The sequence below is a fragment of the Phaseolus vulgaris genome, chromosome 3 (assembly GCF_000499845.2).
Source record: "Phaseolus vulgaris cultivar G19833 chromosome 3, P. vulgaris v2.0, whole genome shotgun sequence".
NCBI classification, from domain to species: Eukaryota; Viridiplantae; Streptophyta; class Magnoliopsida; order Fabales; family Fabaceae; genus Phaseolus; species Phaseolus vulgaris.
The window spans coordinates 50,292,875-50,318,630 of NC_023757.2; the positions used below are offsets into that span (position 1 = coordinate 50,292,875).

Sequence of the window (25,756 nt, forward strand, 5' to 3'; positions counted from 1 at the left end):
ATGCACTTACTCTAATATTGTTGTTTAGACCAATTAAGCTTTTCTAAAATCTAAGTCATTTTCACTGATTCCCGTATATTATTTAACATAGCTAAAATGGAAATGAATTGATTATGATAACATACCTTTTGCATGTCAAACATTATAGTTACAAATTCATATTTCCATTCGGGACTATTTGTAAGAACACCTTTAACAAGAAAAAAATTTCACCAATCCTTACATTCAATCTCAACAACTTCCTAGAAAATACTTGTAAATTACAATTTTCAAACTGAACTTGGTCCTAATGTGGCTAATTGAAAGGAGGTTATCTATTATATCAAACTTTCCAACCTATTAGGAGTACATCTAAATATTTTCCAGCTTAAAAATATCAAATGACTAATTTTGTGAACTTCGCTATAAAGAGGCCACTGGTTCGTGATGTTAAAGGGTCAAATCGCCATGTTTTTGGTAAGCATCCACCCTTGCAAGGCCAATTTCTGGCAGCATCTATCTCTATCAGCTCTGTAGATTGAAATAAGAATGCCAAAACAAGAGAGGAACAAATATCTCAGGAGCATGCATGTTATGATAACTCAACTGCCATAACATGAAGCAAATATGATCCAAGGAGTAATAATAACACTATAAGAACTATTTTCAACTCATTAAACAGGTTAAGACTCTGTTTGGCTAGTAAATTTGTTTTTTGCATCTATTTTCAATTTTCACTGAAGATTACAAAAAATGCCAGTATTTTTATTGTTTTCTTTGCTTGTATGATAAAAAAAAATAAAAACAACATTCCATTTGCTTCATCATTCCTTGTTCAAACTTTTAAAAACAAATAAATACAGTACATAAATAATACAACGATCTTGTCATAAATAATATAAAAATGAAAACAGAAAATATTTCTGATATCCAGAAATATCCTAACTTAAACAGTACTAACCTGTTACTATCCTACATAAACTTTTGCACGTTAACTGTTCCCACCCACCAAAATAAGAAAGAAAGATACCGCAAAAGATCAACCAGAGAGTTGATAATTTTGTAAAACTGACAATATTCAAGCAGAACTTTTTCCCACTACAAAAGAAGGTTGGGTGAAAGAGAGTTTAAAAGCTTCAGGATAGAGGCAATATAATATGTGTACGCATCTAAGCATGGGGTATTTCAGCACGCAATATTTGACAAGAAACAAGCATGGTAGAAAAGCTAACCATACTGCTGAAATGGATATCATTAGATGAAAAATGGATAACACGAAATAAACATGGACCACTGGAAGTACTCGATGATACAGACATAATTTTCACCCACTGGAAATAAATTGAAGGGTGAAGATCATACCAGCAGTTCTGTTTTCCTTCAAGAATTGTTCCACCACATCTTCATTCTGAGCAACAGTTAAGCTAATCAACAAGGCATTTGTCAGAGTAAAATTGACAAATAATATGACACATGTGTGCCTACTGCATTAAAAAGAGCTGAAGAAGTTACAAAGTAAACAGGTTACCTGCAAGTGCTGTAGACAAGGGATCCTCCGACTTTTAGCAATCTGAAACCATTGGTGAGAAGATTAAGCTGCAGCCAGACACAAAAGGTATGTCCATTAAATAAAGGAGAAATCCAAGAATAATGGCATGCATGCCATGAATTATGCCGGAAATGGTAATAGAAACAATCTATAATATCCTCTTCAGATACTTTTGGGTTAAATATGGCAAAAAAATTAACTATTATAAAATGAAACTGAAATCATACTAGTTTTCTATCACATTATTGAAAATGAGACATGTCCTATTTACACATTCCACTTAAATAAAATCCATACACTCTTTTTGTAATGCTTTGATTGATTGATGCTGATATAGTCCTGGACATACAATGTTTTTAGAGTAACAAAATAAGATCATATTGGCAGTCCTTCTTAATGAAGGCTTTCTTCCTCTTTTATTAGTTACTGTGTAGTAAACATTCCTTGTTATCTCTAATTCTCCACTATTTTCTAAGAGGCCTAGAGGTAGCATTGCAGAGTTAGCTAGTTTAATCATCTTAATCACCCAAACGCTTCTTCAACAACTTAGTTATATACCCACAATTAATCACTTCAGCACACTGAGATTTTCAAATATGTTTTAGGCATTACACATAGAGCATATTTCAAAGAGTGCCTCAGTTCATCACTGGTATGTCATTACCCGTTAGACTTTCTATCCAAAAGGGAAAACATACAAAGCTAAATGCCTGACACTAACACAATAAATAATCCTGCACAAAGTCATCAATAGCCAATCTGTTCTAACTCTTAGATGGGAGTGTGTGTGAGAGAGAAAGAAATGAGGATTATTCCGGTAAACTATTATACAGTAGAGAATACGTATTAATGGCTCAACAGAATAAAGGGTCATTTGCCTGAAGAGAATGCAAGTCATCAGTCCTCTCAGCATCTAATACACGGCGTTGAAAAGTTCTCCAGCCCCAATGTTCAAACTTTTGAATATGTTTAATTGAACCATCATGAGTGCACTCTGCATCCACAAGGACCTGCATCAAATCCCAACAGATAATAAGATATTCAGGGTTGAAGAAAGCAAAGAATTATGCAAGATAAATTCAAAAGGAAGTATAAGTTACCTTGTCATAGCCATTGTTTGCAATCTCATTGTCAGATAAAGTCTTAAATAATTCCCCTTTAGTAAGACCAACAACTCCAGAATGTTGTCCATAATAAATGAGTTCAGGAGGCTGAGAGCTAGACACCAATTGTGGAGTACCATTTTTGCTAGCTCTTTTCCTTTCTTTCCATGGTCTTCTAGATGTCCACTCCTTGAATACATCCACTCTTTCTTCCAATCCAGACTCACCTGTTTGATACTTGATAGAAAGAAAACATTTCAAAAACAAGCAATACTGAATAATAAATATAATATTTATATTTAAATTTAAATTCACAGTATTCCATTCCAGGATGAACCATCTGTATAACAACTTAAACTTCAATTACATGATTCACAGTCAGAACGAAATCTGGTAGGAATAACTGAAAATGATGTTCCATCAGCAACAAAAAGCCGGCATTGATCACCAAGCATATATTTTTGCAGCATCGTCCTACACGCAGCCAATCGATGCCTTGCGGCATCTACTCCAGTCACAGAGCCCGAATCACCAAGAAGGTCCAATATCATACAAAGTTTAGCACCTGAAAATAAAATTGTTAAAAATACAATTATGATCAATATTGAATCGTTTCTCGGGGAAACTGATCAATTACATTCAAAGTTGCTCTTTCAACTAAAAACAAAATCCTCCAAAAGGAAAAAAGCACGTAAAAGCATCAGAGAAAACATAGCCATCCATACATTTCTTCCCGAAATAAAGCAATCTTAATCTCAAAATCATGCATTTTTGCAACAGTAGGAGGAAGATAATACTCTCTCTAGTCTCATATATATATAAACTCAAGCTAATTAAGAAAGATAGCTAGCATCCTTTAATTGTATCAATCTCATTTAAAAACTAAATTTTGTACCCGCATCAAACTTCCTTGGAACTTGATATCAAGAACACAAGCGAGTCATTGATAATAAAACCTCTATAGAATGAAGGGCACTTTGAGAATGGTAAAAACAGTTAACATTTGTCTATATTTGAGACCAAGAAGCAAGAATTGATTTCCTTATTTGCTTATATTTGAAACTCATAAACATAAGCGGGTAAAGAAAGAAACATCTACCAGGAGCAGCACACAGGTCGAGGACATGATCCCCAGGGGACACATTTAAAGCCATAACCGCAGCTCCAGAAGCAGCATCAATTCCATATATCTGACATTCACACACTTTGGTTCTCAAAAATTACAACTTGACACTAAAATTTACTTGACAATAGTTGGAAGAGCCAAATCAAGAGTCCTTGATCAGTTACCTTTCCTTCTCGGTATGCCCTAGAGCCAGCAATTTGAACGTGCGGCGGAAGAGAGAAAAAGGCCGGTAACCACTCTAGTTTTTCGAGGTTGCATTTAACCTCTGCTTCAACCTCTTCAATGCATGCTTCACAACCAGGTTTCACCCTTCGAAGGCACAGTACAAATAGGGGAAAAAAATGTGAAATTGAAAGGTAAGAATGAAGGAAGAAGATGGAGAAAGGGTGGAATTGGAATTACCGAATGTATCTTGGGGTTGAATCAATTGCAGTGTAAAGGGTAGGATCGAGCCCATTGGCCTCCAGGAAGTGAACGAAAGCCTCTGGCAGTGGCGCCATTGCAGCGTCTTCTCCTTCCATCCAAACCTCAATTTGGCTTCAACTTCATATTTTGCTCAAAAATATTCTTTTTATTTTGTGTATTTTTTATAATTTTTAGATGAATAATAACATACTGACAATTGGAATTAAAAATAATTTTATACTAAAATAAAATAATTTTAAAATTATATTGATCAAACTAAAATTATAAATTAATGTATTTTAATTTATTAAAGTAATTTTTTTTCTTTTATATTTTAAATTTCTTACTTTGATCACTTAATTTTTTTTTAAAAAAATCAATTTTAAAGTTCTACACAAACATAGTTAATATTTTCTTTTCTATTTTAAAATATCTCATGTTCGCGTCAAGATGGTTTAACTTATTTAAACTAATTCTATTATAACGTGATTAATTTAAATATTTTAATGATTTTTAATTGTCATTATAATTATTTTAATTTATATAAAATATTTTACATGATAAACTCGCTCTCGGATCTCTAATCTTCAAATTATATCCAGATAGTTTCAAAAATCAAGGACTGTAACATTATAAAAATAATAACTAATTTAAATGTTTTGATAATTTTAGTTTATGTTATAATAATTTTAATTTATAAATATATATGTTCAAATTGCAAAATCTTCTTCATAAAATCAAATCCAATTTTAATGCATATCTCTTTAATTTCTCAATGGGACGAAGGAAAATGATTATTTTTATTAAAATAATTGGTTTTGAATAAGTTTTTGTTAATTTATTTTTTTAATTTAAAGAGGTAAGTTAACTATTGTGTCATGTGTCTTGTTTTTCCTTAAAACCATGTGAATAACAAGTCAAATGACTTTGATTAACTCCAATGCCATAATTACCATGAATGATCTGATTTAAATATTTGAAAGTGTGCATAATTCAAAGTAACATATAAATATATGGTCGTGGCAATTGCTTCCTCTCAAAACACTGGTTACTATGATCATTGAAGAAAAAATGGGTGCATTTTTTAGTATTAATTGATTATTTAATTTTTTAACTGCGTGTGTTTATATTTATTATTATTTTGTGTTTGTGTCAAGTATATTTTTTTTGTGTGTGTTTTTAAGAATGTTTTGTGTTGTACTATGCAACTTTTTTAATATTCATTCAAATTATTTATTTTTAAATTTAATATTTTGCAATAAATAATGTTGCTTAAACATAAATATTAAAATATAACAATAATTTATAAATAATAATTTATAAAAAAAATTGAAAGTCCAAATTAAAAACAAAATAACAAAAACAAAGTCAAAATTAGGTTACAATTCTAAGTGTAGAATTCAACTCATGCATCTTAGTGTGTTGTGTTTAGATTGAAGAGTAAATTTATGATGTTTTGAGATAAAGTATAAAGAAAGTAATAATGTTTGAATTGTAGTATCTTAAAGTGTATTTGTATGAATAGTTTATTAAATTCGTTATTTTTTTATTTTTTTTAAATATATACAATATAAGTTTACAAATTTATTTTGTTTAAAAGTCTAAATTTAAGTTACTTAAGTTTATTTTTTTAATATTTACAAAAGTTAATGTAATACATAAGTGTACGTCCACTAATTAAAATGTAAGAACAAAAAGTATAAAATAAAATTTGATAGAAGTTGAAATGAAGTATTATAATTTAATGAAAACAATAAAAACAATGAGATTTGAATGTAAATTTGAATATGCAAACACTCTGCATACCTTCTTCATGCATCTACAAAATTTTTAGGTAAAATGGAAACAACATTAGTGTTGACGTGTGTCATTATTCAAATCTAAATGAGGGATATCAATGTTCATATGTGAAATATTAAAATCAGTATAAATTAATATATTTTAAAATTGAATGGTAAAATGGAATCCGACACACCCTGCTACTAATCTGACGCGTCACGCAATTCAATCGCTGTTCTGTTTTTTTTTAATACTCAATTCAATAGCTTTCAGTTAAACCTCCCCATCCACAAGAGTTGGGAACTTTACAGTGCCAAACACAACAAAACCACCACAATTCCTCTTCCTCTATTTTTCCCTCTTCTTCCTTACCCTATAAATATCACCAACCATAATAAACACCACCCACTTCTCCTCATGGGTTCTATTGGAATCAAAAGGTTTTCACTACTCTCTTCACCATTTCCTTTAATTAACACTTTCCTTATACACACTTTCAGATATCACTCAACTATTACAAATCTTAGTTTACAATAATAACTTCCACTTTTTCTCTTTTTCTTTCTTATTAAGCAGCAATATGCTTTCTTCATTATTCATGATTTTTTAATTATTATCTCTTATCATCATGGGTGGTGTTTGGGTGTGTGGTTCTCTTTATTCTCCTGTGGATTACAATATCTCTCTTTTTGTTTTCGTCTTCTGTTGCTGGTAGCTCGGGATCCGAGGTTGTCACCATTGATGTTCATGCAACCAAGGGTTTGATCCAGACCAGCCATGTTTATCTCGATGTCAGGTAACAAATTTTTTCTGTTTTTTTTTGTTTTGTTGGTTGAAAATCAATCACTGAAGTGAATTTTTGGGTTTGTCCATAATCTTTTGGGAAGAGACTGAATGTTATGGTGATTAATAGGACTGTGGAAGAGTTTGAGAAAGGGCATGTGGATGCTGAGAAGATCATTAACATTCCGTACATGTTTAATACACCAGAAGGTGAAAGATTTGTTATGAAGTTCTTTGTTTTGTGGCAATTGCAAATAAATTGTGTAATCAGAATGTAAAACGTTGTGATTTTTGGAGAACAGGTAGGGTGAAGAACCTGGAGTTTCTGAAGGAGGTTCTATCAGCTTGCAAGAAAGAAGATCACATCATAGTGGTAACTTTCTCTTTCAATGGCATAATAAAAAAATTAGTTTATTATCCCTTTCATGCTTAAACTTGTTTTGGATCTACCTTTACTTCCAAATTTATATTTTGATTGGTCAAAGATTTTGAACTTAGTTTCATTTATCACTTTTAATCTCTGAGCATATATATATTTTTTTAATTTATTAGTAACTAGTTTAATAAACAAGAAATCAAAAATACAATTCATGAAAAAAAAAAATTTAATGACTTTTTTTTATATAAAAATTCTCATCTTAGACATTATTATAAAATTTTACATCTAGTTAACTTACTCAACATGTAATAATCATTTACCACTACATGAAAAAAATATTATTAAAAAAAGAAAAAAAAATACAAGAAATACGGAGAGACTATACCAAAACTCATATATTAACAAAAATAATATATAAATAATTTATACCTATTAATAAAAAACTCTAAGAAAAGATTAGATGAAAGCTTGTTATACCAATGAAAATACTCTCTTAATAAAGCTTAAGTTAACAAGCTTATCCACACATGTATTCCCTTCCCAAAAAATGTGAGAAACCTTAAATCTGATTTTTCCACAGTAGTTAAGACAAGTGTTCCACTAATTACAGCTCAAACCAATACCGAACCACATTCAAATTATACACTAGTAAGATCCATCTTTTAAGTTTGTTCAATAATATATATAACTTTATAAAACTTAACAAAGCAGATTATCAAGAAAAACATATAAACTAACAATAAACTCTCACATAGAAAATATAAAAAACAACTTTTTAAAATAGTGTGTTATTTCACTTTAAATGAATTTTATCATATTATATTATTTTTAAATAATTATCGCAAATTTTATTTAAAGACTTATAGAAATCTTTAGCTAGAATAGTATATAAGAAGAAAAATAATAAATCTTTAAAAAATAATTTTGAAATAAAAACAATTTCTTCTATCCATTCTTGATTGCTAGTTACTAAAGCTATTTTCTGGTATGAAATGAATTTGGATTGTAGGGTTGTCAAAGTGGAGTGAGATCTGTGTATGCAACTAGTGATCTTCTGAAGGAAGTAAGTATCAATTTTAGAAATACATGCTATTTTTTCATTCTTTTTTTTCTTCAGTTTGCTTTGTGTTTGTGCTAATCAAATTGATCACAAAACCAACTTGTATTAATGTTATATGATTTGACAGGGCTTCAAGGATGTGAGCAACATGGGAGGAGGATATCTTGACTGGGTTAAAAATCAATTTCCAGTGAAAACACCTTTGGATTTGGTTAAAGATGAAGTTCCATTGAAAGCAACTTTGGACTTGGTTAAAGATGAAGTTCCATTGGAAACAACTTTGGACTTGGTTAAAGATGAAGAAGTTCCATTGGAAACAACTTTGGACTTGGTTAAAAACAAATTGCCATTAAAAGCACCATAAAAAATGACCCTCATCAGCTACATGAACCTTGATCATTCTGAATGGTTCACAACACAGGAATATGTGTTATTAGTATAATCTTTTCTCTGCTATTTACTACTTTCAGCTTGTTCATTATCAAAGAAAACAATGTATTGTACCTACTAAGTAATGCAGAAGGGTTTATCAGGGTAAAACCATTCAGAATGTTGTTGAATTATACATTTTTCATTTTATGTAGTTATTTTTTATTATATAACAATAAAACAAAACAAAAAAAAACATCAAATGAGGATGTTTGATGTGTTGTCTCAGTGATAAGTGAACACCAAACATTTAAAAGTAAAAAAGAAACAGTTATTTTATACTGGCAAGATTTCAACAAGTATTGTAATTTTTTTGTTATGCCCACTTATTGTCACTGCTTTTTTCTTTATCATTTTCAGTGTTGGGTAGAATATAGAATTAAAAATATTATTTTTTATCTGCCTATGAGCAATTTCAAATTTTAATCTTCATTGCTTTTGTTTTAAATGAAGGTTTAATTACACTTTTCCCTTTAATATGAATTTGTGTGTAATTTTAATTTTTCAAATTTATCCTTAAAATCTTCTCGAACAACTATTTTTAAAATTAAGCGTTTTTTTTTATCTTGTTAATTGTTTTACCTAGAATACTCAATTTTTATTTTTTACTTACAACTTTTACAAATTAAATTGATTTTTTTCTGTACTCAAAATTCATCAACCAAAAAATCAAACTTTATCTAAAATGAAATTAACTTACAAATATGGATGCCAAATTTTTTTTACTATGGGTGTTTTTCGAATTCGTGATTTTGATGATGAATATTAACATTGACTAGAGATAAGTATAGATGAGTAATATATAATTTTTTTAAATTAGATAAGTATATATTTTTGTTTAAATTATTAGAATATCCTCAGTAAAAATATCTTACTTCACTTAGTATATTGAATTCCAGCCATTTACATAAAAAAAAATCAATAATTATGAATAATAATAATAATAAATGTGAAAATAATATTAGTTTAAGATATACTTTTAATTGATGAACAAATTGATTGTTGCAATGAGTCATTAACTCGGATTGTTAGAATCTGCATCCTGTTTATTTACAATAACAATTATATTATTATTTATAAATAGAATAGTTTAGACATTCTTATGTAAATTTAGTTGGCAATGTATCTTATAAATAATAATTTTAGTGTTGTTTTAATGTAATTCCAATTACACTTTTCTAGTTTCTTCTCCTTCAATTAATTTTCTTAATTGGCCTATTTTATTTTCTAGTGTTAGTCATGTATTATATATATGATTTTTCCAATTATACTAATAAGTATATTTTTATCATTTTATATTTATCAACTACTTTATTAAATACTTATAATTTAAAAAAAAATTCAAGAACTAATTTTTTCAATTCGTAACTAATATGTCAACAAATTTTCAAATAAGATTTTATAATACATGTGATTTTTTTTTATAAAAAATAAAGAAATTAAATCTCCACATTTCACGTAATTTATTATTATGTATTTTATCTTTATTTTTGTTAAACAATTTGTAACCCTTAAGTTAAATGTGATTATATTTTATATTTATAAATATGTTACCATTGATATATTTTTATTCCTCATAATTTTTGTTTTTTTCATTGACCTATAAAAACTTAATAAAAACATTTAATCATTAAGTTTAAATCTACCCTAATATCTATACCTATATATAAAGAAATTCTCCATAAGCAGATAATTTTTTTTATATTTTATTTTATTATTTTATTTTAAATATTTTAGTTATTTTTTATTTTTTAAATATTTATTAAATAATTAACTATTTTTATAAATAATTTAAATTTTTTATTTTAATTTTAAAATTATATATATTTTTTTAAAAACAGTTACTAATTTTAAATTTTACATAATTTAAAATGTAAAATCTATCTACCTGGAATAGTTTTATTTCCATATCTTCATCTTAAAAATTATAATTTTTATCTTTTCTTATTATTTGATTTATTTATTTTTCTTGTCATTTAGTTTTTTATTTTTTCTTTAAAAATATAATATAAATTTTAAAAAATATATATTTTAATATTAAACATAAATATATATCAACAGGTGAATAATAATTTATTGTTCTTTTCCCTTGGTCGAATCTTGTTTGTAAAGAATCGAGGGTTATATCATTACTGTCACAGACCCAGAACAACACCCTCTTCTGCAAGTAAATCAGAGTTCCTTTCTTTTTCTTTTACATTGTTCTTTCTCATCTTTTCTCCACAAATTCCATTTTTAGCTTCTCAATCTTCAACGATGGTGCTCGAGGTAAACCCCCTTTCTCCTTCGTCTTAATTCCAACCTAACCATTACAATCCCTTTAATCCAATCAATTAGGGTTTCTTCATTCGATCATGTTTTTATTACTAATTGCAATTCTTTTTCTGTGTTCGTAATAATAGGCCACTATGATCTGTATTGACAATTCGGAATGGATGCGCAATGGAGACTACGCCCCTTCTCGATTTCAGGCCCAAGCAGACGCCGTCAATCTTATTTGCGGTGCTAAAACCCAGGTGTGGACTCAAACCTTGTTTGTCTTTGCTTGACACTCCTATTATCTGTGACTTCTTATCTCGGTAGAAAAATAAAATGCGTCAAATATTGTTGTGTTTCAGACAAGATTTTAAGAATTTTTTTCAGGATTAGGAAACTGCGGTAGGGTTCAATTGGTGCTGATTTTTTCCCCTTTTGCTAATTTAGTCTAATCCAGAAAATACGGTTGGAGTTCTCACGATGGCAGGGAAGGGCGTTCGTGTCTTGGTCACCCCTACCAGTGATTTGGGCAAGATCTTAGCTTGCATGCATGGTCAGTGTTTGTTTTTTGAAGTATTTGGAACAAGTGCCATTTGAATTTGTCATGTTATAGAATGCTGTCTTATAGAGGTGCCTGTTATTGCAATTTGCAACTGATGTGTCATGGAGCTTATTTCTGAAAATATTGAACACAATGCAACAAATTTGCTGTGACATGTTATTGTGATTTAATTCTTCTGGTTATGTAAGAGTTGATGTTTTCCCTGTTTTTCGTTTCCTGCTTTAGGACTAGAAATAGGTGGTGAGATGAACCTAGCTGCTGGCATTCAGGTGGCACAATTGGCTCTTAAGCATAGGCAGAACAAGAAGCAGCAGCAAAGGATTATTGTCTTTGCTGGAAGGTGTGATTAATTGTTTCTTCTGCGTTATGTTAAATTGTTCTGTCTGTTGTTGTCACTACATTCTTTCTAATTATCTCATTTAATGCTTTTTAGTCCTGTTAAACATGAGAAGAAAATGTTGGAGATGATTGGTAGAAAATTGAAAAAGAATAGTGTGGCACTTGACATTGTCAATTTTGGCGAAGAAGATGAAGGAAAGAATGAGAAGTTGGAAGCACTCCTTTCCGCCGTCAACAACAATGATACCAGCCACATCGTCCATGTTCCATCTGGTCCGAATGCTCTTTCTGATGTACTAATAAGGTTGGTTGGGTTTATTTCTTTATTTTCTTTGCACTCAGCCTTCCCATTTGAACTAAATTCCCAGTTGAGTAATAGAGAAGTCATTGATTTAAGTACCCGTTCTACTTTTCAATTCTGCCCATTTTCTTCTAGCTCGGATAGGATAGTTTGTATTGTGGACTCTTGTGCATATTCTTTGTTTTAACATTGGACTCTTGTGGCAGTACTCCTATTTTTACTGGTGACGGGGAAGGTGGAAGTGGTTTTGCAGCAGCTGCTGCAGCAGGTGGTGTATCTGGATTTGAGTTTGGCGTTGATCCAAACTTGGACCCTGAACTAGCTCTTGCTCTAAGAGTTTCAATGGAAGAAGAGAGAGCCAGACAGGAAGCAGCTGCCAAAAAGGCTGCAGAGGATACTTCCAAACAGGAGAAAGGTGATGAACAGAAGGCTAGTCCACAGGATACAACAATGACCGAGGGTGCAAGTGCAGCAACTTCTGAAGCCAATAATAAGAAAACTGATTTGACGGTTGGTGTAATTTGTTATTTTAGCCATTTTGTTGCTTGTTTTGTCATCTGCTTACTTGAATTATAGAAACAATTATCTAAATTAATTTAAGTAGTCTGTAGGACTATCTGCTATAATTATTTTGTTCAATAGTGTTTATTTTTCATTACCAGTATGTATGTGGTTTGAATCTTTCAAAGGTTGATAGTATAGCTAAAGTATCCTTAATTTTCTACAAGATCATTTTCTTTTTTATTAGGTGGTGTAAATGAAACATAAAAAAAATTATGGAGTCTGGGAGTTAGTTGGTACTGGGAGTCTAAAGCACACCTTTGCCGTCATTTCTTCTTCTCCAATTTGCTGTTTAGCCACCTAAGTTTGACTGTGGCTGGTTCTACATGATCACGCAAGTGAATTTAATCAGAGAACATATACTCCATAGCATCATCATTGCTCAGTTGATAACCGTACCATCTTGTTTTGGCATCTTATAATGTATTATAATTATGACCACTTTTACCATCGTTATCTTGTTTTCCCTTTACCATGCTTTCCGCTGGCTCACTAGAAACATAATCTTTCTAAGCATTTTTTGTTAGTCTAAACTAATGCCAGATAAAATGACTCTCTTATGGATTCTATCATTACATTCTAAATGTTATGATGACTACTGTCAGTTTCGGTAACTTGTGTCTAGCAACATGTTCCTGTCCTCCACCACAAATAATTGATTTCTGCTTGCTTTGTTTTGTATCAGTTCTCTTGTTTTGTTTTCATTCTTCCCATAAATGAGTGTCTGACAATAATATGTGATCTGCGTGAGCTGATTTTTCAATTGAAAACAGGACGATGAGAATGCTTTACTACAGCAGGCTCTTGCAATGTCAATGGACGATCCTGCAATCAGCCATGATGTGAGAGATACAGATATGTCTGAAGCAGCTGCTGATGATCCTGAATTGGCTCTAGGTGAGTTTTTATGCTTAATCATTCTGTGTTTAAACATGGGTGGGTGTTTTCTCATTATGTTGTTTGATGATTGATTTGGTTCTGGAATTGAGAAAAAACGTTTGAGGGTCTGGCTATTTTTTCTCCGTCTGTTTTTGAGGTATCAATGATTTGGCTTTGTTTAATAATGTATAATCATGTTCTCTTTTTCTAATGACAACTTGTTATGGTTATGAAGTTCATTTGCATCTAATAAAATTTACAGGAAAGCTTTAGTAGTTGTCCTGATCACATCTAGTTCTTGTCTTTTATTGTAGCTCTCCAATTGTCAGTAGAAGATAGCTCAAAGGACTCGACAAGCCAGTCTGACGTCAGTAAATTGTTGGCAGATCAGTCCTTTGTATCTTCTATCCTTGCATCGGTATGTCTATAGATCCTGACAATTTTCCATCTTGTTCTTTTAATGCTTGTTTGGTTTGGCGTCATTCAAAACTGGACTTGCAATCATTGAAGCTAAAATATAAAGCCTCCACGTCTTTTTAACTGATACGATGCTAAAATGTAAGAAACTGACATACTATAAATGTATTAATGGAATGATTTGCTTCTGTAGCTTCCCGGGGTTGACCCAAATGACCCATCGGTCAAAGATTTACTGGCTTCTATGCAAAATCAGTCTGAGGTAGGTTTTCTTTTATGAAAAATAATCTGTATTCTGCTTTGTCCTTACTAATTTTGGTGGGAAAAAATATACATGTCCGAGTGGAAAATTGGGTCATTATAACTTTGATCAATATTTGTTTGTTCAAAATTGTATCTGTTTTTCCCTGGAATCATTTAGATGAAGAGAAGGGTGAACATGGTTAAAAAATGGCGATTAAAATACAACAGTTTTCCCTAAATGGAAAATTTATACGTGCAGGTGGAAATATAATTTTTAATTGACCAAACATAATTTTATACGAGTGATATATGAACACCTTTATGCTCAGTACAACACATAACTAACATTTTAAAATTCAAACAGTTTCGGTACCTTCCTGCACTAATTACAATTTATTGATTGTGCTGTCAATCAGCCTCAGCAGAAGAATGAAGACAAGCCACCAAATGAAGAGGAGAAAAAGTAAATATTGATCGAGTCTCTCTTGGCTGTTTTATTTCTGTTCCTCTGGTAGGCATGTTGGAGTGATTTTACTTGGGGCGTTATTACCTTGCTGATTGAAACGGATGTATCTCTCGATTTAATACGGATTATTGAGTAGAGCAGATCAGAAGAAAATATTGTCAATGAGGGTATGAATCGAGTACATTGTTTTTTTAAGGAATATTTCATCATTTAAAAACATTACAAAATCGAGTACACGGTTTCCTTTCCTTTTTCTTATTGTATTTATTTATTTTAGTTTAAAAATTGACGCTTAAAGTTGAGACGTGTCTTTTCCAAGTGCAACACATAACCCATCCATATAAACAAATTTATAATAAACTTTACATCTCTCTGTCAATTGTCCAATTAAAGACAGATGAACGGATTGCGCAAGTGCATTGTTTATTAAGTGACGTGAATACCAGGAAGAAAGTGTTATATAAATCTTATCGATTTCCATTTGTGTATGGAGATCAGTTTTGCATTAATTTTATTTAGTTAACATTAAATAATCACTCAGCAGCTGGTGTTTAGTCATTATCTGTATTTTTCGAGTTAAATTGGTTCACTGAGTTTTTACTACATGTAAATGTTTGAGTTGGGCCCAATGGTTTGAGGTTTTATAATGCAATTAGGTAGAGGCAATTGCTTCCTGCATCATATCACTGCACCCAAATACAAAGGAAGAGACGAAAATCTCCTTAAAAAAAAGGTACATAAAAAAATACATTTCGTATCTCCTTTTCCAGAATATGTTTCTGGATTTTTTTTAGAACGAATTTTTTGTATTACGAATTTTGTTATCCAGAATGGGTCCAGAATAAAGAATATTTTCAGAATAAAGAATATTTTTGAAAATTTAAAATTGTATTGGGTGCAGATTGAAAGGGTGAATTAGCCTTAGGCTATTGAGTCAAAGCGTGCATGTAAACTGAAAAAGGTAAAACAAACATGAGAAAGAAACATGGCAGAACATTTTTAGCAAAGACTAATTTTCACATACATTCTGGCAGTAAAAGGAGTCAAAAAGGAAAATGGAGAAGAAAGAAATGAAAATAGAATGCTTTTATGATTTTAAGAGTAATTCTAAAAGAGCTATTTTCATCTGAATATTTACTTTTAATTTAATGGATTTGGTAAGTAAACTATATTTAATTATTAGCTTAAGAAAATATAAATGATGAAAATGAAAAAAAACTCCTGAAATCACTTTAAGTTACTTCCATTTTAAGTTGTTAATATTTTGATCCGTTTGCTTAAGACATCTAAATTTATTAAATTCTAACTGTCTTGTTTAAAAGAAATATTCACCTACTATCAAATACAAAAATTACTAATTCAACTTTAGATTCATTAACTAAAATTAGCTATTATAAACTTCACCTGAAAAATAGTCTCAAGTGTGATTGAGCTAAAGATAATAAAATATAAAGAAAAAAATACATAAATTTGAAACAAGAAAATAAGAAAACTTTTAATTTATGTTGAAATTATTTAATTTTAGCAATTGTTGTAAATTTCAATAATTTTGAATTTCTCTTAAAATTCTCTTTGCAAATAATGCATTTTCATCATAATATTTTATTTTTTTATAAACACAAATTAACTTATAAATATGGACAATGATATACAGACAATTTCAATTTTTTATACAACCAGAACTCCCAATATTATTATTTTAATACTTTTTTATATTATTTAATTATAAATTTATACTTCATTATATATTTATTTTTAAATCTATCAAATCAAATCAAGTATACAACTCACTTATCATTTTCCTATAAATATTTGTCATAGGTAAACGTAAGTTTACTTCCTTTATAGTAGTGCAGCAATTAGTTTGTCATTGACAGTAAAACATACATTTCACACTTTAATCACAGTTGTTAAATGTATGTTTTTTTACTGTTATCAAAGAAACTTTTATCAAGAAACAAACAATGAAACAATGTCTGTAACCTTGGAGGAAACACCCAAAATTCTATCTCAAAACTTATCTGAAAGAGAGCCAATGTGAAGCTGGTGACAATGTTAGACTGAAAATAAAACAAAACTCTTAGTTGTGAAATTCAAAGTTTCAAATAAGTTTGACAGAAGAGTTAAAGAGATGGAAATTATTTAACACATAGGTTCCAGGGCCGGCATAATCTCCACACTATATTACTTTATTTGTGGGGTCTCTTCAAAGCTTTGGTTTTATCCTTTTCCTTTAGTATCAGTTCAGTGCCATAATCTTCACACACACCAAAGTTTTGGAGTCTGCAAAATGGGAACCCCTTTAGCTGCAGAGGCTCTCTCTGCTTTTCTGCTGCTTTCCTTCTATGCAACACTGGTTTCTACCAAATACATCAACTACAATACCGGCGCTGCTATTGTGCCAGCAAAGTTGAATGTTCACCTGGTTCCACACTCCCATGATGATGTTGGTTGGCTCAAAACCGTTGACCAGTACTATGTTGGATCAAACAACAGTATCCAGGTTAGAACAACATCATTCGTTTGTGTTCATTTTGAGCATATAATTGTGGACTTGTTTGACTTCAAGGTGTTCGATGAAACAGGGAGCATGTGTTGAGAATGTGCTTGACTCGGTGGTTGTGTCTCTTCAGAAAGACCCAAATAGAAAGTTTGTGTTTGCTGAAATGGTAAAACGAAGTATATAGAGTAATCCATACATTGGAGATTATGTTATGGTTTGGTTTAATGTGGTAAATGGTAAAATGTTAGGCCTTTTTCCATCGATGGTGGGTAGAACAAAGTCCAGAAACACAAGAAGAAGTCAGAAAGCTTGTGGATGCGGGGCAGCTAGAAATCATGTGGGTACCACTTTTTAATTTGTATTTGCATTCATCTTTCTGAAAGATTAAAAGCTTTTTTGCTTCTTTTCTGTGGGGTCGAGCACGTGTGTGTTTTGGTGTAAAACACTTTAGCACGAACATTGATAGCACATGTAGATAGACAGATACGTAATCTTTAAAACATAGACATATATATACATATATATATATATATATATATATATATAATTTTTAAAATATAGTTTAAAATATAGGACATGACATAGATTTATAATGTAGAAAATAGATTAGAAGTATGTTTTAATTTTTTTGGTAGAAAAATGTTTTTTTAATAATGGAATTTAAAATATTTGTTACTTATTTTTAATCATAATACAAATTTATATAATAAGTTTTTAAAAAATAAATATATTTTTTATTTTTAAAATTATATTAAAATTGTAAAAAAAATTTAAAAATTCAATAAATATTTTTTTGAATTAGACCGATACTTATTTTACGAATATCATGTGGGTGTCTCTCTGTTACGTGTTTTACGAATATCATATAAATATCGATGTGTGCTAAGTTTCTTCAACATTTGAAAAGTGTCCAAACTAAAACTATAGGTAAGAGATAAATTAGGGAATCTTGTTGTATTGTTGCAGAAGTGTTTTTTGACGTGTTTTTGTCGGCAGAAATGGTGGTTGGTGCATGCACGATGAAGCTGCAACGCACTACATAGACATGATTGATCAAACCACTTTGGGCCATCGATTTATTAAGGATGAGTTTAACAAGACTCCAACCGTTGGATGGCAGATTGATCCATTTGGACACTCTGCTGTGCAGGCTTACCTTCTTGGAGCTGAGGTACCTACATTATCCATCACCAAATTTATTATTCAGGACCAAATTCATTTTTTTTATAAAGAGTGAATTGATCCAAATTAAAGTTGTTAAAAAGTAAAAATTATTTTTCTAATTGTCAATAGTTAAATCACAAAATATCAAAATTAAAAAATATTTTCAATACTTAATAAATTTTTAATATAAATTTAATAAAAAATAAAGTTAAAGACACTTACACCTAACTCAAATGAATAATAATTATGTCATAATAATTTTATTTTTCAATATTTTAATTGATTTATTATTTTAGAAAAATATCTACAATGTTGAATTTTATTTTTATCTTTTGACGATTTTATTGAATAAAATTAGTTAATTTAAAATATTTTTAAATGAACTTATACTACTAAATATTTATTTGATGGTTTTATTTATTTATTTGTGAATTATGGATGATAAATATTTTTTACATGGATAAATTTTATTGCGAATAAATATATTTGAATGTATAAATTATATTTTAAATTTATAATAAATAGTTTAATTTTCCAAGAATTTATTTAAATTATTTAAAAAAGATTCAAATTAAGATAAAAGATAAAAAAATTATTGAAAGAGATATATAATGAAAAAAGTAATTTGATATAGTTGATTTTTTTAAATGCGTTTACAGAAAAGAAGGGATAAATGGTTGTTCTAATTAATGATAATTTCTTTATATTTTAATAAATTTATCTATAAATAGTAAGAATATAAAATAAAATTAGAACAAATTAGTTTTTTTTCCATTAGTTAAAATTAATTTATAGATAAATTAAAATAAGTTTATGAAAAAAATTAAATAAAGTAAAAAGTATTATAAAAAGAAAATGTATAAGTTAGTTGTTGTAATATATTTTAACTTCTTATGATCTTGTTTATGTTCTTCTCCCATGATTTAATAATGTGTAGGGATACTTTGAGTTTTATCTAGAATGAATTGTGCTTTCACATTAATTGCATAATTTTGACTGCTAATAAATAAATAAATAATCAGTTTTAATTTGGCACTGCATGCAGCTTGGGTTTGATTCTGTACATTTTGCAAGAATTGATTATCAAGATAGAGCTAAGCGCAAAGCTGATAAGTCTCTTGAAGTTGTTTGGCGTGCCTCCAAAACATTTGGTTCTTCAGCTCAGATTTTTGCCAATGCTTTCCCTGTTCATTATAGTGCTCCAAATGGTTTCAACTTTGAAGTCAACAATGTTGATATTGATGTTGTTCCTGTGCAGGTTCCAACACTCAACACCTCAAATGCTGATGCTATTTTGCATAGTTTCTTATGCACATGCCTTATATATTTAACTTCCCTTTTACTTTGCAGGATGATCCTCTTATTTTTGACTACAACGTTGAAAAACGTGTCCAAGACTTTATTGATGCTGCTATTACCCAAGTAATAAAAAAATATTTTCATTAGAGTGGCAATTTCCTTACATGCATAATGATTAATTAGTGTATCATTATAGTGGGAATGATGCAGTCACAAAACTAGCTTTGCTTGTGGTTCTCATTTCATATACCAACTAGCTTTGCTTGTGATTAATTTAGGCAAATGTGACGAGGACAAACCATATAATGTGGACAATGGGTGATGATTTCCAGTACCAATATGCAGAGTCTTGGTTCAAGCAAATGGATAAATTAATTCACTATGTTAATAAGGTGATGAGTTATTATGCATCCCAGCTGTTGGTTTTTATGCATGTATTGATTGATCATATCAGCTGAGTGCAAATGCATGGTTCCCTGTGTTTTAAATCTTCAGGATGGTAGAGTAAATGCTTTGTATTCCACTCCATCTATTTACACCAATGCAAAAAATGCTGCTCAGCAAACTTGGCCACTGAAAACTGATGATTACTTCCCGTAAGCATATACATGTTATTGTTTTGTTTGCAAAGTAGCTTATTATCTCATCCACTTATGCACATTTTCTTATAATATAGGTATGCTGATAGGGCTAATGCTTATTGGACTGGCTATTTCACGAGTCGCCCAGCCTTAAAGCGATATGTTAGGATGATAAGTGGATACTATTTGGTATGATACTTTGTACTAAACAAAGTAAAATTGGATGGACTTTTTCTTGTTTGCTCCCAAGTGTTAAAGTTAAATACAATACATTGCTAAAATTTTGATGTAGGCAACGCGTCAACTTGAATCTTTTGTTGGAAAGCAATCAGATAAATACAATACTTTTGGTCTTGGAGATGCTCTAGGAATTGCACAACACCATGATGCTGTCAGTGGCACTGCCAAACAGCATACAACTAATGACTATGCCAAACGACTAGCTATTGGAGTCTCTGAGGTCAGGAATTAGAACTTGTGCAAATTTAAAATTTGACCATGCATTTTGTGTCCTGGATTCGTTTATCTAGTTAAAGTTTCCAAAACCACAATGATTTCTTACAGGCTGAATCAGTTGTTAGTTCTTCTTTGGCTTGTCTTACCAGTAAGAAATCAAGTGGTCAATGTTCAGCACCTGCATCGGCTTTTGCCCAGGTAAAGTTTAAATTTCAAAGAAAAGAATGTTTCTCTATGTTTGATATTTGTTACTCTTGTCCAAATTGTCTTGCCAAAAAAATGTTGAAGACAGTTGTGTCAATGGTCCAGGCTTTCAGCTAAAGATATATCTACAAGACTTGTTTACCATCATATGTTTATTTATCTACATAGATTATGTAGTCAGTCATATTCTTGATTCTTTAATATTTTTTTTCACTACTGTTGGATCTTTTGGCAGTGTCATTTGTTAAATATCAGTTACTGCCCTCCTACAGAAGATGGCATTCCAGACGCTAAGAGTTTGGTAACATTTTCTTAAGCTTTGATAAGGAATTGTGGTTAAATTTTATCTATCATATGGTAAAAATAATTATTTCCAGGTAGTTGTGGCGTATAACCCACTTGGATGGAAACGTACTGATATTGTCAAAATACCAGTGAGTACATATCATTTACTTGCAACATCATAATACAAACCAATTCCAATATCACTTTAAAGGTGGCAATTTGCTTTAGGTTAATGATGCTAATCTTGTTGTCAAAGACACACTGGGCAATAATATTGAAGTACAATATGTGGGTGTGGATGATGTTACAACAAAATTAAGAAAGCTCTATGTGAAGGCTTATTTGGGGGTGTCACCAAAACAAGCCCCAAAGTACTGGCTTCTGTTTCAGGCGTCAGTACCTCCACTTGGATGGAGCACGTACTTCATTTCTAAAGCAACGGGAAAAGGTAAACTTACACTTTTCTCCCATTTTCTAAGTTCACGCACTTATGATCTCACATCAATTAAAGATAAAAACATTTTATTGTACATAAGCGGGTGCAAATCTCATTTTATTAAGTTGAGTTAGACTTAAAGTCTAATCCATTTTTAAGTTTCATTGTTGGTGATAGCATAAAAAAACCTTTACAATACTAGCTAGTGTATTCAAATTAAATTTATTATTTTTTAGCATTAAGCATGTTTTTTTTGTTGTTTCAACTTGAAAGGGTCCAGAACAAAAAACCTATCTCACCTGGGCACTCAGAAAGGTGACACCATTGACATTGGGCCCGGAAATTTAAAGATGTCCTTTTCCTCAGCCTCTGGACAACTTAAAAGGATGTATAATTCTAGAACTGGAGTACGTATTTTGCAAATTTCATGCTGCACAGTAGTTTCCACTCATTGAACTTCAAATTGTCATATTCCATGACCATTTCTTTATTTATTTGTTCACCATTTATTCAACAGAAGTTTCTACTCATGACCATTTATTGTTATGCTATATTTTGTGTATTCTTGACAATATATTCTATTGAATTCATATGCATAAAAGTAATGCATGGAAATAGTATGTTCAAGGCATACTGTCTCACTTATATTTTAGTTTTATTGATTCCATATCCAGACATATTTCTAAGGGTGTGATGGAGAGTATTTCACTATTTTCAAAATTTTCCCAGGTTGATATACCTATTCAACAAAGCTATCTCTATTATGGATCTAGTGAGGGTGATAATGATCCTCAGGTATGTGATTTATTTGCACACACAACTCCAATAACATTAATTTAGTACAATGTATGCTTCAATGGTATGATTTCTTCCACAGGCTTCTGGTGCATATATATTCCGGCCTAATGGATCCCCTCCAACTATCGTTTCAAGATCAGTAAGTTCCTTCCTTGAATCTAGCAACATCTGATATTAGTTTTATATAAAATAGAATTCTTTATATAAACTCTAAATGGGCCACAAGATATTCACAACAAATTCTAACAAAGTACCATGGTTTGCTATTTTCTGATTGTCTTACTATATGCCTTTCAATTTCCTTTTAAGATTTTTATATTTCTAATACTACATCTATAATCTCTATATTTGCATTTTGATTTATTTGATGTGCAGGTTCCCATCAAGGTAATCCGCGGACCACTAGTTCATGAAGTTCATCAGAAATTTAGCTCTTGGATTTATCAGGTCAGTAGTCCAGCAAATTTATTAAGACTAGCACACAAAAAGTATTTCACTTTCACAGTTAAAGATTATGCTTTTTAACTTATATTGTCTAGTCCTATATATTCTATGTTGTAATAAATTTATGAATTTCAAGACACACCAGTGGATGCTGAGTATTAATGTTTCTTATAGCTTTCTTTTATTGAGGCAAGTTAAGTGATACACAATCCAAATCTTTAACGGAGTGAATGCATTCAATACTAGAAGGCAGAAACCATATCACATTATCTGGATCTTACTAGATGATATTTAGCACTGATTTTAGACTATAATTTTAGTGATTCAATAATCAAAGCCTACACATTGTTGGAAGGAAAAGACAAAGCGTTGTAGTGTAAAAAGTTGCAGCTCGTTTCTTTAATTTAAGTTCATTAAGTTATAGATTATAACAGATATCCAATTCATAGTAAATGATACTTTAATTGAATATTTGAATGCCTTTGCTTTGTCATGAATAGCCTTTTCTTACTATTTGTTTATTTACTTTTTAGGTTACTAGGCTTTACAAAGACAAAGACCATGCTGAAGTCGAATTCACCGTAAGTTGGATTGTCTGGTCTCATGAAGTTTATGTTAATTGGCCTAACATGGATTCCGCAGGCTTACTAGTAAAATAGCAAATAATAAGGTTGTGACTTGAGTTTATTTATGAAGATTGGGCCAATTCCTACCGATGATGGAGTAGGAAAAGAGGTGATCACACGAATGACAGCAAATATGGCCACAAACAAGGAGTTTTATACTGACTCCAATGGCAGAGATTTTCTCAAACGAGTAATTTTATATGTTTCTTTTTTCTCTTTATAATGAAATCCTCTAGGGAGAAAAAATTACAACATTGAGTGGTATCATTGTATGACCCTTCAAAATGTCATGCAGGTTCGAGATCATAGGGATGATTGGCCCCTTCAAGTAACTCAACCAATAGCAGGAAACTATTGCCCAGTAAAGTTCTTTAACTCTCTTAATTTCATTAGGATTTCAGGTTTTAATTGTAGATAATGTGAGGGCATGCAAGAGTGGAAAATTGAATAGAAGAACTTCAGAGAGAGAGAGAGTAGCATATTTTAGTTTTGTTGCTTAAAAGTTGATGGATTTCTACAATCTTGATAAAATGTATATAAAACTGTTCTATCTGTTTTTCTCTGTCCAGCTTAATCTTGGAATTTATACCAAGGATAAGAAATCTGAGTTCTCAGTCTTAGTTGATCGTGCCACTGGTGGGGCTAGCATCAAAGATGGTGAGGTGGAATTGATGCTTCATAGGTATTCAAGCTGTCTTCTATAGTCTAAATCAATAGGTATTGTACTGCAAACAAACTATTAACACTATTTTTACCACTTAAGGCGTATTCTTCGCGATGATAGTCGAGGAGTTGGGGAACCACTTGATGAACAAGTTTGCGTGAACAATAACGAAACATGTGAAGGACTAACAGTATGGCAATCTCATAAATTAATTTATATTTCTTGGCATCCTCTTTATTATTGATTGAGTGACAAATTCAGTTTGCTTCTGTGAAAGATGTTGATTGAAACATTCTCTTTCACTAACTTGATAGAAAAGCTAGAAAGTAGAAATTGACTATGTTTTCCTTTCTTCTATCTATATATACCATATCTTTTTTTCCTGTCATATCAGGTCAGAGGAAATTATTATATCAGCATAGACAAACTTGGAGCTGGTGCACGGTGGCGCCGTACAACTGGTCAAGAAATCTATTCGCCATTCTTATTGGCCTTTACACATGAGGTATGACTCAGTTGAATGCACTTATGAAGTTATAATCATCACCATATTAATGATATCTTGTGAGATGTTTATTGATCAGAATTTGGAAAGTTGGAAGTCCTCACATTTGACCAAAGGAACGATCATGGATCCAAATTACAGCTTGCCTCCCAATGTCGCTCTGATAACTCTTGAGGTAGATCAAATGCTGAGGATATCCATAACACTTCTGACTATCTCTCTCTCTAACCAAATTTCTTTTGCAGGAGTTGGAAGGTGGAATTGTGCTTCTCCGTTTGGCACATTTGTATGAGGTTAGTCTATACAAATATTTATCACATATAACTTCAGATGAGCCGAGCCAAATTGCTTAAATACATGTTTAGTGTAATTCAGTTGGATTATGTAATACTGTAATATCTCTCAGTTCTAATATCATATTTTCTCATGTTTTCAATGTGATTAGCCAAGTGAAGATGCTGAGTATTCAACTCTAACCAAAGTTGAACTGAAGAAGTTGTTTGCCAAGAAAACGGTATATAGATCTTCTTCTCACCCTTAAGAAAAAGGGTTTACCCATTTTGCTTTGTCTTTGTGATGATGCACATACTTTCTTAGATTAGCATATAATTTGAATTGAATTCACTTTTGTGGTATAAAACTTTGTATTTCTGGTTGTAATGGGTGATGGTGTTTTTATTATGCAGATAAAGGAGTTGAAGGAGGTAAGTTTATCAGCTAACCAAGAGAAGTCAGAAATGAAGAGAATGACATGGAAGGTTGAAGGAGACAAAGGACAAGAACCTCAAGGACTTAGGGGTGCCCCTGTCAGCAGTCCTAATTTGGTTGTTGAGCTTGGCCCCATGGAAATACGAACTTTCCTTTTGAAACTTTAAAATACCTCAACTCATCATTGATGATTTGATTTGAAGAAATAAACATTGAAAAAAATTCTGTCAGTGAAATAAACATGTTTGATGTTTCTATCTTTTGTCTTCAATTTCTAAGTACAAAAAGCTAACTAAATCGCATTTTATCTCTTTTTTCGTAAAGTATGTCTAAAATATCAAATATTTGGATAATAAATATTGAAATGAATACTATTAAGGAAATAATAATTATAAAATTATATGCAATTATTGTATGCAATATTTGACGATATTGTACCCAATTATATGCAATTAATTTAATAATTA

The 25,756-nt window shown here is 30.8% G+C and overlaps 4 protein-coding genes across 7 annotated transcripts; 3 read left to right on the forward strand and 1 right to left on the reverse strand.

Moving 5' to 3' along the window:
* Positions 1-126: 126 nt before the first annotated feature.
* LOC137808479 (rRNA (cytosine-C(5))-methyltransferase NOP2C) lies at positions 127-4,335 on the reverse strand. Of its 4 annotated transcripts, none has more exons than XM_068609613.1 (9): positions 4,160-4,335; positions 3,922-4,066; positions 3,731-3,821; positions 2,999-3,196; positions 2,629-2,858; positions 2,407-2,538; positions 1,508-1,549; positions 1,342-1,387; positions 127-510 (listed from the first exon to the last, which is right to left on the reverse strand). In XM_068609613.1, exons 1-9 carry the CDS (start codon positions 4,276-4,278, stop codon positions 377-379), a joined length of 1,137 nt encoding a protein of 378 aa, XP_068465714.1. In that variant the 5' UTR covers positions 4,279-4,335; the 3' UTR covers positions 127-376. The 4 variants fall into 4 exon arrangements, with proteins under 4 accessions (XP_068465714.1, XP_068465716.1, XP_068465715.1 ...); XM_068609615.1 differs by having other exon boundaries at positions 1,342-1,403; XM_068609614.1 differs by having other exon boundaries at positions 1,508-1,575.
* Positions 4,336-6,168: 1,833 nt separating this feature from the next.
* On the forward strand, positions 6,169-8,703 carry LOC137808480 (thiosulfate sulfurtransferase 18). The gene is made up of 6 exons (XM_068609616.1): positions 6,169-6,381; positions 6,657-6,737; positions 6,855-6,934; positions 7,027-7,097; positions 8,113-8,166; positions 8,291-8,703. The coding sequence occupies exons 1-6, from the start codon at positions 6,359-6,361 to the stop codon at positions 8,525-8,527; spliced, it is 546 nt and encodes a 181-aa protein (XP_068465717.1). The 5' UTR covers positions 6,169-6,358; the 3' UTR covers positions 8,528-8,703.
* Positions 8,704-10,672: 1,969 nt separating this feature from the next.
* LOC137808486 (26S proteasome non-ATPase regulatory subunit 4 homolog) lies at positions 10,673-14,864 on the forward strand. Its single transcript, XM_068609623.1, has 10 exons — positions 10,673-10,860; positions 10,995-11,108; positions 11,296-11,401; positions 11,636-11,750; positions 11,844-12,053; positions 12,257-12,560; positions 13,385-13,508; positions 13,805-13,908; positions 14,101-14,169; positions 14,567-14,864. The coding sequence occupies exons 1-10, from the start codon at positions 10,849-10,851 to the stop codon at positions 14,615-14,617; spliced, it is 1,209 nt and encodes a 402-aa protein (XP_068465724.1). The 5' UTR covers positions 10,673-10,848; the 3' UTR covers positions 14,618-14,864.
* Positions 14,865-16,664: 1,800 nt separating this feature from the next.
* Positions 16,665-25,546, forward strand: LOC137808485 (alpha-mannosidase). Its single transcript, XM_068609622.1, has 28 exons — positions 16,665-17,119; positions 17,202-17,285; positions 17,368-17,456; positions 18,116-18,290; positions 19,329-19,541; positions 19,634-19,705; positions 19,861-19,974; positions 20,078-20,178; positions 20,259-20,352; positions 20,456-20,623; positions 20,728-20,817; positions 21,059-21,124; positions 21,201-21,257; positions 21,337-21,556; positions 21,818-21,951; positions 22,274-22,339; positions 22,422-22,481; positions 22,718-22,789; positions 23,320-23,367; positions 23,483-23,602; positions 23,708-23,773; positions 23,982-24,094; positions 24,176-24,266; positions 24,471-24,581; positions 24,661-24,756; positions 24,827-24,874; positions 25,027-25,095; positions 25,268-25,546. Exons 1-28 carry the CDS (start codon positions 16,907-16,909, stop codon positions 25,454-25,456), a joined length of 3,039 nt encoding a protein of 1,012 aa, XP_068465723.1. The 5' UTR covers positions 16,665-16,906; the 3' UTR covers positions 25,457-25,546.
* Positions 25,547-25,756: the final 210 nt, after the last annotated feature.